Raw genomic sequence first — 12738 nt, 5'->3', positions numbered from 1 at the left:
TCACCACAAGGTGAAAAGCAGCAGCTACAAGAACACGAGAGGAATAGTGAAACAGTATTCCCACGGGAAAATAACACTCACCTGTATTGTTGATTTCTGTCACATAACTGCACGTTCCTGCTCCTTTGAAGACTTTCACGTTGAGTATTTCACTGGATTTTGTCCCATGATTATTTGCGGCTGTGCAGTAATATTGACGGTGTTGACCTCGGAGGATTTCACAACTCAGATCCAGTTGATTGCCAGACAAGATCGTTGACCACACATACACGTTATTTTCAAACCATTTGTAATGGATGGGAAGGGATCCACTGACAGACTCACACGACACTGACACTGAGCCTCCGAGACGTGAGGCATTTGCTGGTGACAGATATCTGAGCACAGGAGCAGACACGGGTTCTGTGGGAAGGGAGCAAACATTCAGTCACCTGTATGAACAGTTAAAAACCAAACACATGCAAAATCTCAGCAGCCCTTTATCTCAGCCCGAACCGTCCGGTTGATATCTCACCGGCTCATCTGCATCTCTGTGCGTGTGCGAAGCCCAGAAATTGAAGAAGGTTAGAGTTATAGGGAACCGAAAGATGCCCATCACAACAGCTCATTCATGCCGAACAACATGTCTTTCTAGGCCATTGCCATATGTCCACGTTTCTCCTTTATCACTCGCAATGATCCCAACCTACGCAACTGTCCAAAATGTATTTTAAATGCTGTTATTCCAACTGCCTCAACAACTTCCTCTGGCAGTAGGTTCCATATAAATATTACCCAATGTGTGGACAATGTTGTCCCTCAAAACAAAATTTGGGATGTTATGTTTCAGTTGTACATATGTTGTTGAGGTCGAACTTGGGCGAATTGTGTTCAGCTTCGGCCACTCACCTGTACAAAACATGCCATTACAGTAAGTGACACCTTACTATTCTCCCCTCTTTAAATAGTTCCCATTACCTCTGTCCTCCACTTCCTCATCCCACACATCGTGGGAAAATGAACATGCTTCTCGTGATTGATACATTTATATAAGTTCCTCGCTCAATCATTTCCACACCAAGGAATTGAGTCTGAGTTTGTCCAATCGCTCCCTGCGTCAATCCCATCCTGTCCAGGCAGCGTCGGCCTAAAACCTTTCTGTACGCTGTCCACCTCAACGGCACTTTTCTTGGAGCTGAGGGACTAAAGCTGAATACAATTCCCAAAGTGTGGACTCAACATCTGCACGTCTGAAGCTTATTATCTCAAATTATGTTCTGAATGTTCTCACTGATGAAGACCAGGGTGCCAAAAACTATATTCAATGCCTTGGAATTTAAAGGCGAAAATTAATTACGATCCCTTTAAATAGACACAAAATGCTGGAGTAATTCTGCGGGGCAGGCAGCTACTCTCGAGAGAAGGAATGGGTGACGTTTCGGACCGTGACCCTTCTTCAGCCCGAGAGTCATGAGAAAGGGAGACAGAAGAGAAATGGAAGGGTAAGGTGTGAAAACAAGAGATCAAAGGTGAAAATGTAAAAATAAAATGTAGAATGGATCATTGCTGAAGGGAATGTGACAACGAGGCATACAATCAGTAAAATAAAATCAGGACAGTGAAACTAACTGGCAAACTAGGACGGTGCGGGATGGAGACGGGTAAATGAAGGGTTACTTGAAGTTAGAGAAGTCAATATTCTAACCGCTGGATTGTAAACTGCCCAAGCGAATTATGAGGTGCAGTTCCGCCAATTTGCGTTTGGCCTCACTCTGACAGTGGAGGAGGCCCAGGACAGAAAAGTGAGTTTGGGAATGGGAGGGGGGATTAAAGTGTTTAGCAATCGGGAAGTAGCGTAGGCCGAGGCAGACTGAGCGGAGTTGTTCAGCGAAACGATCGCCGAGCCTGCGCTTGGTCTCCCATCTACTGTATCTGCTTGTTCACACCTGGAACAGCGGATAGAGTAGATGGGGCTAGAGGAGATGCAAGTGAACCTCTGCCTCACCTGAAAAGACGGTTGGAGTCCTTGGACGGAATGGACGGAGGAGGTATAGCGACAGATGTTGCATCCGCTGCAGTTGTAGGGGAGGGTACCTGGGCACGAGGTGGTTCGGGTGGGAAAAGACGAGTTGACCAGGGAGTTGCTGAGGGAACGATCTCTTCGGAAAGCAGAAAGCGGTGGAGATGGAAAGCTGTGGCGCATTGACGGGTCAGAGGAAGGTTAAGAGAGAGCGAGGCGGGGAGGGGGGCGTGATCGCTGAGGTGTGGGCGGGGAATGGGCTGGCCTGCTCCGGGAGGACCGAACGCAATCTGTTGAGTTCTCGGGACCCATGTCATGTTTCTCCGGGTCTACGCTTGGTCACCCATCTAGTGTTGCACTATTGAGGTGCGTGAATGCCTGTATTGTAGAATTGTGTGTAGCGAGCGGATGGGAAAGTGGAACAACATAGAACTAGTGTGACCGGTGATCTCTAGTCGGTGTGGACTCGGTGTGCCAAAGGATTCGTTTCCAGGTTGCATTTATAAACTACAACTAAATATCCCGGTGACATTTTCTGTACCCTCTCCAAACCTTTCACATCTTTTGTTTTATAAAGCGGCGATCAGAACTGTGCACCAGACTCCCACCTAACAAATGGTTTGTGCGGATGCCAAAGTGGAGGCATAGAGTCACTCATTGAGAAACCTACCTTCAGATACTTGGAGATGTACTTTAAATGTTAGTTCGCCAGGTGCAGTAATTCCACATCTGTACCATCCTGTATCTCCAGAGCGAAGATCCTCCACAGTCACAGTAAATATTCCTCGTGCCGGGTTATCTGTGATTGACACTCTTCCGCTCTGTCCATGTTTCCCATTTGTTTCCCCTAAATGTGTACACTGGCGCCTTGTCCCAGGGCACCAGTATTTTGTGTGTGAGCGGTACACTGCTGCATAGTGACAATCGATTGTGACCGCTCTTCCCACAACCCCTCTTATTTCGCTCTCCGCCCACAGTGCACCTGAAACTGAAGGTTCATAAATTGAAGAGCAATATTAGCCTTTCACAAGCATATACATTATAGTATACATCAATGTGTACAGGGGAGTCCGCCCAATCGTTTTCTTAACTCTGTTGAATTCCACCTAGATTGCGATGAGAGACAGAAACTGTACACCGTCCCTCACCATCTGCACAGGTCGTTTCAAAGCGCTTCCCAGCCAATGTGGATGTGAATGGTGAAGAATGATGCATTGAACACGGAGCCTGTTGCAATTGGAAGGCGCTGTCTAGGGAGTCTTGGTGAGTTGCTGCAGTGCATCGTGCAGATGGTGCAAACTGCTGCTGCGCTGCATCAGCGGGGGAGGTTGATGATGGAGTGTCTACCAAGTGCTATTCTGGGTCATGACAAACCAAGCACAAGTGTTCAGCGAAACTTTGGGCTAGGTCAGTGCTTCTTAAACTGATGAATGGTTCACCCAAGGGTGAATGAAATTTTGTGATAAAGACTCAAGGGTGAATTACACTGAAATAGTTTAAGACGCACTGGCCTTGGCTGCACTTGGTCTCGCTGATGTAAACCATTCACACTCTCTTCTGGACTGTGAACACCTCCACACCTACCGGGAGTTTCATTCCAAAATTCTCTTTGACAAATGTAAGGCTTATACATGATGGAGTGACGGCCAAGTAGAATCCACCTAAATTTTGTGAGATTACTGGAATTCCAGTGACTCTCACAAATGAACAGATTTAAAATCATGAACATGATCATGAAATTCTTCATCCTTGGTTTTAAATGATGATGGATCCAAACATAATGTATTTGTTGCTTTCTCTGTCTCAAAGTGACTGTGAGATCTTTAACGGCAGCCAGAAAATCATTTTTAAGGCAGAAGGCAGACATTTGATGGAATGCTCTCAACCCGTTGTGATAAGTGCAGGTTTCTATCTCCTTTTGAAGGTCAACACCTCCCAGGTGAAAGCAACAGGCAATAATTTGCCGGTTCCCCAAACAACTCCCACATTTTAAACCATGAGCTCACGGTGGCTGCAATGATGCTGCCTGTAAATACCTAGAACCCCACGAACATCACCACAAGGTGAAAAGCAGCAGCCCCAATAACACGAGAGGAATTGTGAAACAATATTCCTACGAGAAAATAACACTTACCTGCATTGTTCATTTCTGTCACATAACTGCACGTTCCTGCTCCTTTGAAGACTTTCACGTTGACTATTTCACTGGGCTTTGATCCACGATTATTTGAGGCTGTGCAGTAATATTGACGGTGTTGACCTCCGAGGATTTCACAACTCAGATCCAGTTGATTGCCAGACAAGATCGTTGAAACCCAATGCTCGTTCTTCTCACTCCATGTGTAATGAATGGGAAGGGATCCACGGACAGACTCACACGACACTGACACAGAGCCTCCGAGACGTGAGGCATTTGCTGGTGACAGATATCTGAGCACAGGAGCAGACACGGGTTCTGTGGGAATGGAGCAAACATTCAGTCACCTGTATGAACAGTTAAGAACAAAACACATGCTAAATCTCAGCAGCCCTTTATCTCAGCCCGAATCGTTAGGTTGATATCTCACCGGCTCATCTACATCTCTGTAAGTGTGCGAAGCCCACCAACTGAAGAAGGTTAGAGTTATAGAGCAACGAAAGATGCCCATCACAACAGGTAATTTATGCCGACCAACATGTCTTTCTAGGCTATTTCCATATGTCCACGTGTCTCCTTTATCACTCGCAATGATCCCAGTCTACGCAACTGTCCTAAAATGTATTTTAAGTGCTGTTAGTCTGACTGCCTCAACAACTTCCTCTGGCAGCAGGTTCCATATAAATATCACCCAATGTGTAGCGAATGTTGTCCCTCAGAACAGGTTGGGATGTTATGTTTCAGTTGTACATATGTTGTTGAGGTCGAACTTGGGCGAATTGTGTTCAGCTTCGGCCACTCATCTGTACAAAACATGTCATTACAGTAAGTGACACCTTGCTATTCTCCCCTCTTTAAATAGTTCCCATTACGTCCGTCCTCCACTTCCTCATCCCACACATCGTGGGAAAATGAACATGCTTCTCGTGATGGATACATTTCTATAAGTTCCTCGCTCAATCATTTCCACACCAAGGAATAAAGTATGAGTTTGTCCAATCGCTCCCTGCGTTAATCACATCCTGTCCAGGCAGCGTCGCCCTAAAACCTTTCTGCACGCTGTCCACCTCCACCTTTTTCATGGAGCTGAGGGACTAGAGCTGAACACAATTCCCAAAATGTGGACTCAACATCTGCACGACTGAAGCATATTATCTCAAATTATGTTCTGAATGTTCTCACTGTTGAAGACCAGCGTGACAAAAACCCTATTCAATGCCTTGGAATTTAAAGGCGAAAACGAATAACGATCCATTTAAGCTAGACACACAAGGCTGGAGTATCATAGCGGAGCAGGCAGCATCTCTCGAGAGAAGGAATGGGTGAAGAATCGGATCGAGACCCTTCTTCAGCCTGAGAGTCGTGTTGAGGGTGACAGAAGAGTAATGGAAGAGTAAGGAGTGTGAACAAGTGCTAAAAGTTGACAATATTAAACGAAAATGCAGAATGGATCATTGTCAGACGAAGGGAAGGTGACAACGAGGCATACAATCAGTAAAATATAACGAAGAGGACAGTGAATCTAAATGGAGAACTAGGGTGGGATTGAGACAGGGGTAAAACAACGGTTACTTGAAGTTTGAGAAGTCAATATGTAAACCGCTGGGTTGTAAGCTGCCCAAGCGAAATATGAGGCGCTGTTCCTCCAATTTGCGTTTGGCCTCACTCTGACAGTGGAGGAGGTCCAGGACAGAAAGGTAAGTTTGGGAATGGGAGGGGGAGTTAGTGTTTAGCAAACGGGAATTAGCGTAGGCCGAGGCAGACTGAGCGGAGTTGTTCAGCAAAACGATCGCCGAGTCTGCGCTTGGTCTCCAATCTTGTTCACACCTGGAACAGCCGGTATAATAGAAGAGTTTAGAGAAGATGCCAGTGAACCTCTGCTTCACCCGAAAAGACTGTTGGAGTCCTTAGACGGAGTGAACAGAGGAGGTATGGGGCCAGGTGTTGCATCAGGGAACGGTCTATTCGGAGAGGAGAAAGCGGTGGAGATGGAAATATGTGGCTAGTTGTGGGATTCCGATGGAAGTGGCGAAAATGTTGGAGGATTATATGCTGTGTGCGACGGCTGATGGGGCGAAAGATGAATTATTCTCCTTACCACCAGGGAAATGACCGGGTGGAGAGGCTGGCTGGTAGCCGAGCTATGAGTGGACAGTGGCTGCTGGGGGTGGGGGCGCATTGACGGGGCAGAGGGAGAGAGAGAGTGCGATGTGGGGAGGAAGTGACTGATCTCTGAGGTGGGGGCGGGAGCGGGCTGCTCTGCTCCGGGAGCATTGTACGCAGTCCGTTGAGTTCTGGGGACACATTCCCTGTTTATGATTCTCCGGGTGTTCAGTCCATGAGCAACACTTGTTTCTCACTGATCTGTATCTGTCGGATCATTAGTTTGAGTGGGAATGCAAACCTCTGACAGAGTGGCAATTTATTTTACAGCTCAGAGGCAGGGAAATGTGCTGAGCATCCCACTTGAAGTGACACTTCCCGGAGAAAACATGGATCGGGCATTTCAGTGGAGACTTCAAGTCAATCGCTGCGAAACGTACCGTCAGATACTTGGAGATGTACGTTAAAGAATGGATCCGTGCCAACTTGATCAATTCCACATTTGTACCATCCTGATTCTCCAGACTGAAGATCCTCCACAGTCACAGTAAATATTCCTCGTGACGGGTTATCAGTGATTGACATTCTTCCACTCCGTCCGTGTTGTCCATTTGTATCCACTAAAACTTTACAGTGGATAGTCCACCCATTGCACCAGTATTTTGTGTCTGAGCGGTAATATTCTTCATAGTGACAATCGATTGTGATCGCTCTTCCCACAACTCCTCTTACATTCCTCTCTCCCCACATTGCACCTGAAACTGAAGGGAGAAAGTTTCAGATGGAGAGCAAATGAACTGTTTAATGGAAATAGATATATTTTGAAGATTACACGAAAGAAAACTTAAATGGTTCCACGATGTGTCATATTGCTTCACGGCCAATGTCTCTGGTCTGAAGTGCAGGCAGTGCAGTTATTGTACCAGATGTGTCAGTGTTCTGTCCCCGGATCAGTACAATTAGGGTTCACTTCCCACTCCAGATCCCTGAGCAGAAACTGGGCTGGGATCGCAGTGCGGTACTGAGAGAGCGCGGCAGTGTTGCAGGAGCTGCCTTTCAACAATCCCAGGCGGTGCCCGGCATCTCTCCCCACAGAAAGACCCCGCTTTGCTATTTCATTGGCGGTGCCGCCGGCTGCGCTGCCAACATTCATCTCTCAACCGACACTGGGCCGGACCCGTGTTTAGACATTCACGGCCTTTACAACGCCATGACTGAGGACAGAGGACGGACGAGTTACAATAAAGCGGGCCCCTTACTGGAGAGCGTTACTAGCGTGAAAACGCACACCGCCAGATTCAGGGACAGTTTCATCCCAGCTGTTATCAGGCATCTCAATCATCCAACCACAAACAGAGAGCGGTGCTGAACTCCCATCTACCTCTCTGATGATCCCCGGACTACCCTTGATCGGACTTTGCTGACTTTACCTTACACTAAACGTTATTTCCTTTTCATGTATCTATGCACTGTAAGAGGATCGATAACAGTCATGGATTGTCTTTCTGCTGGCTGCGTTAGCTCGCAACAAAAACACTCTACCTCGGTACACGTGACAATAAACTAAACTGAATTTGGAACCCGCTGGTCATCTGGGACAGGTTCTACTCCCAATGACCCCGGCTCTCCTTGGACCTTTCAGCACGACTGTGCCGCGGACGGGAGAGAGGATGGAGAGAGATTTGGGAGTGGGTGGATAGAGCGAGGACCGTGGTTCAGTTTTAGACTCCGGGGAATTGTTGGGTTTACGACAGAGTTGAGTTGGACAAATGCAGGGAATATTTGAACTGACACAATGAGTCCACAATCGTGACTTCCATCTCAGTTTTAAACACATTTTGTTAGTGTAGAATTAACTTCCTTGTGATGTTGGAACCTCTGTTCTTTGGTCCAGGTGTCTTGGAGTATCTGCTCCAAATTTATTCGCTATTTTATGCCTTTCATCAATACTCGAACAAAGTCTATATATTCAAATGTGAATTCAGATCCATCACCACAATGCACTGACTTCCATCTGCCCCATTACATGTCTACACACACACCAACCATCTCTGCTGTGGAAAGGGTGCACGGGACCCCAACTAACATTGATCATTGGAATATCAAGATCTGGCTTTCACTCACCGGGTAGCGCGGAGATGAGAAAAATGGGAATCCACATTGTTTTATCCATAGGGAGAAGGCCAGCACTTTTCTGCCTGTCGCTCAGCTCTGAGCTCTCAGATAAAACCGAATCTCTCAAATAGCAATGAGGAAGAAGGGAACAGGAAGTCAGATCGTGAACCACGGCGAGCCAGTAGCAGCTCGACACGTTACAGTGTGAAAGGCTCAGGGTTATATTTAGCAAATGGTTGGGTCAGATGTTCACAGAGTCATACAGCGGGAAACAGGCCCTTCTCCCCAACGCGTTAAACCAATATGCTCATCTAAGTTGGTCAAATATGATCCATATCTCCCTAAACCTTCCCTATCCATGGACCTGTCCAAGTGCCCGATACACGTTGGTATTGCAGCTGCTTCAGCCACTTCGTCAAGTATGATGTATCCATAAGGATGGAGCGGCGGTTATCTCTGTACTCAGAGTCTGTGAACGCTGAATAGTGATAGGAGCAACTCTGCGGGCCAGGCAGCACCCCTGGAGAAAATAGATTGGTGACGTTTCGGGTCGGGACCCTTCATGTAAACAATGATACGTTGGTTAAAATATGACATTTAGAAGAGTAGATACTTCTAAGATGTGTACACTTCCGGATCATGCCCTCTTGATGATTTTGTAAGTGGATCGGCAGATCAAAAATAAAATAATTTGAACTTTTGTTTTGGCATATTGCTGGTGACAAGGGGCATAACAGGAAGCTGGCGTTAGGAAGTAGGGGCTTTTGACCCGAAATCAGCTGAGGTTAATTGGAGTTTGAGCCTCTTCTCTCTCTACATCAACTATTTAATTCCAACTTTGAAACACTATTGTCATGATATTCATGTTTTGTAAATGACAATTAATGGTGTAGTGGACTGTGAAGAATTTTGTCTAGAATTACCACAGGATGGAGATCAGCTGGGAAAGCGGGATGTGGAATGTAACTGACATGTGTAATGTAACTCAAACAAGGGTGAAGTGATACACGTAGTGAAGTTAAAGCAAGGTAGAATATGCACGGTGAATTGAATTGTTAACTTGTATTATTTGCAACGCAGAGCTAATAAATTATTAGATATGTTCATGTGCATTCTATTGGCTGATTGTGTACATCTGCTTGCAACGATTTCATTCTGTAGGCAACTAGTTGCATTATAATATATCCTAACATCTGCTGCGGGCTATCGTTCTGGGTGTGCTGTTTTACAGGGGAACAGTACAGTTATTCGGGTTGTGTACATCAATGGTAATGTTGTGCATCACGTGGTATCGGTGTAACACACTGACGTGTCCGCACTAATGTTAGCTGAGAGTTGGCGACCCTCAGTAAAGGATCTTGTGTTGGGATCTATTTCCTGTTTACTTGCCCAACTAAAACACTACAGAGGAACCGACGATGCAGCAAAACAAATACATTATGTCTTCATTCGCCATTGACCCATGACTTCTGCAAACATTGCTCAGCAAACAGTGTTACACCGAGCTGCTCGCAAGATGCGGTTCAGAGATACGAGTCTACACACCCTTGTTTCAGCAGCGCCAACAAAGTGTCAGCACTGCAGAACAATTCAGTGTAAAGAAATAAATGAACAAATTTGTCCTGCTGTTAGATTAAAATACATTCCAAGTCAGCACCCATCGCTAAAATCAACAGTGGCACCGAAATGTCACCCGTTCTTTCCCTCCAGTGATGCTGCCTATTCCGCTGATTTGATCCAGTATTTTGGGTCCATCTGTGGCATCTCTGACCGATTATCTCTCACTATCTGTGAGGCACTTTAGGATGTCTTGCAGTGGGGACAATCTCCAATTCAAGATCATTCCTCCGATTAGACCATTAACAAACGCCACTTGAATCCACAAGCACATCAGTTTGACCACAGCATCTGCAAGTAACTCTGCCTATTGAGCACCCCTCTGATATCCCTGACCTGGGCGTTTGTGAGTTCAAAGCAGCCTCTGGTCTCATCTCCTCGCCCCCACCCCCCCCCGCCCCCCCCCCACCCCGCTTAATATGTGGAGAATGTTTATCTTTGTCAGTGGGACATTTTACCCAAAGCAATCCTTGAATCTTTCCGAACTTTATGGCGGTTACTTCATTTTTGCATGTCGCCATTTCTTATTTCCAAACAACATCCTTCACAGTTCCTTCATGGGCGGGGTTACAGTCACAAGTCAGACTGAGGAAAGCAACACAATGTATTTGCAGTTTCACACCCCGCCCTTTGCAAGCTGCAACTTAACCATTTTGTTCTGCACAAGAATAGACTTTCCACTAGTTTAGTTTAGTTTAGTTTAGTTTAGAGAAACAGCGCGGAATCAGGCCCTTCAGCCCATCGAGTCTACACTGACCAGCGATCGCCGCACATTAACACTACCCTAGCAAGCAAGCAAGCATGTTTATTCATATAGCACATTTCAGCAACAAGACACTTCAAAGTGCATTACACAAAGCATTAAAAAGTAATCTGAAGCAATTAAAATGTAATTAAAGAGCATAGAAAATAAAAACAAGCTAAAATAGAATAAGGCACAAAATACAAGAATAAAAATTGCAGTGCAGTGTTTGAAATTAATAATTATTTAATTTAATTAAAATTAAAAATAATTAAAAGCAACGTCAAATAGCAAAGTCTTCATCCCCGATTTAAAAGGCTGAGAGTTGGAGCAGATCTGCATTTTTCAGGAAGTTTGTTACATATACGTCGTGCATAAAAACTAAACGCTGCTTCTCCATGTTCAGCTCTGACTCTGGGGACATAAAGCAGACCTGTCCCAGGCGGCCTCAGTGGTCTGGATGGTTCATAATGTAGCAGAAGATCAAAAATGTATTTTGGCCCTAGACCATTCAGTGCTTTATAAACAAACAGTAATATTTTTAAAACAATTCTTTGACAGAATTGAAACCGGTATAAAGAGCTCAAAATTGGAGTGTTGAGATCTACTTTCTTGGTCTTATAGAGCAGCAGCGTTCTGAATCAACTGCAGCTGTCTAATCGATTTTTCAGTGAGATCTGTGAGGATAATATTACAGTAGTCAAGTCTACTGAAGATAAATGCATGGACACGTTTTTCCAAATCCTGCTGAAACATAAGTCTTTAAACCTTGATATATTCTTAAGGTGATAGTAGTCTGATATAGTAATTGTCCTAAAGTGGCTGTTGAAATTCAGGTCTGAGTCCACGGTTACACCACGAATTTTGACTTTGTCCGTGGTTTTTAACATTGCCGATTGAAGTTGAGGATTGAGTTTCAATCGTTCCTCTTTGGCTCCAAAAACAACTACCACAGTTTTGTCTTTGTTTAATAGAAAAAAAGTTTTGGCACATCCAGTCGTTGATTTGTTCGATGCACTTACTCGGTATTCGGATTGGTCCATAGCCCCCTGGTGAAATTATGTTCATTTGTGTGTCGTCTGCATAATTATGGTAATTTATGTTGTTGTTTTCCATAATCTGAGACAGTGGGAGCACGTTCATGTTAAACAGAAGAGGCTCCAGAATGGGGAACTCCGCCTGTAATAATTGTCCGCTCTGAGGTGTAATTACCTATTGATACAAAGTAGTCCCTGTTGTTTAAGTAGGATTCAAACCAGTTTAGTACTGTGCCAGAAAGTCCAACCCAGTTTTCCAATCGGTCTAGTAATATGGTGTACAAAAAATATAGTAATCTAGTAATATGGTGTGGTCGACCGTGTCAAATGCAGCACTGAGATCCAGTAATACTAAGAACTAAGGGAATTTCTTCAAAGTAGGCATACCGTTCATTGCTGCTTGACGTGGACTCGGTGGGCCAAATGGTCTGTATTCATGCTGTATCGTTCAATCAAAATTTTTAAAAAAATGCCGTACAAGATGCTGGAGTAACTCAGGGGTATAAGCAACTTCTCTGGATGAAAGGAACGAGTGACGTTTCGGGTCGAGACCTTTCTTCAGACTGATGGCAGGGGAGAGGGGAATACTTGGATAAGGAATTGTAAGGTGTGAACACGGGCAAAGGATATGCAGATCCAATTGAAAATGTAGAAATGGACACTGTCAGACTGATCGGAGAAGTGGAGAGGGTGGGGAGGGTGGGGGGGGGGGGGTCATACTGCTGGGGTGTAAGCTGCCCAAGCGAAATATGAGGTGCTCTTCCTCCAATTTGCGCTCGGACTCAATCTGACAATGGAGGATGGCCAGGACAGAAATGCCAGTGTGGGAATGGGAGGGGGCGTTAAAGTATTTAGCGACCGAGGTATCAGGTAGATCACCGAGAAGCGAGAACAAGCGCAGGCTCGGCGATCGTTTCGCTGAACACTGCCGCTCAACTCGCCTAAATCTACCTGGTCTATCCACAGATGCCGCCTGTCACGCTGTGTT

General features: G+C 45.4%; 1 protein-coding gene across 1 annotated transcript in view; it reads right to left on the bottom strand.

The window, feature by feature from the left end:
* LOC116987004 overlaps positions 1-12738 on the bottom strand; it is a 248236-nt gene that overhangs the window by 46853 nt on the left and 188645 nt on the right. Inside the window, exons 9-12 of the mRNA XM_033042886.1 lie at positions 6680-7000; positions 4134-4454; positions 2670-2987; positions 82-402 (exon numbers count right to left, since the gene is read on the bottom strand). Of these exons, the coding sequence (XP_032898777.1) occupies positions 82-402; positions 2670-2987; positions 4134-4454; positions 6680-7000 (1281 nt within the window). The remainder of the gene's footprint in view (positions 1-81; positions 403-2669; positions 2988-4133; positions 4455-6679; positions 7001-12738) is intronic.

The sequence above is a fragment of the Amblyraja radiata genome, chromosome 24 (genome assembly GCF_010909765.2).
Source record: "Amblyraja radiata isolate CabotCenter1 chromosome 24, sAmbRad1.1.pri, whole genome shotgun sequence".
Taxonomy (NCBI): domain Eukaryota; kingdom Metazoa; phylum Chordata; class Chondrichthyes; order Rajiformes; family Rajidae; genus Amblyraja; species Amblyraja radiata.
Note: the sequence above shows the minus strand (reverse complement) of the source record. Positions and strands in the feature narration are given on the sequence as shown.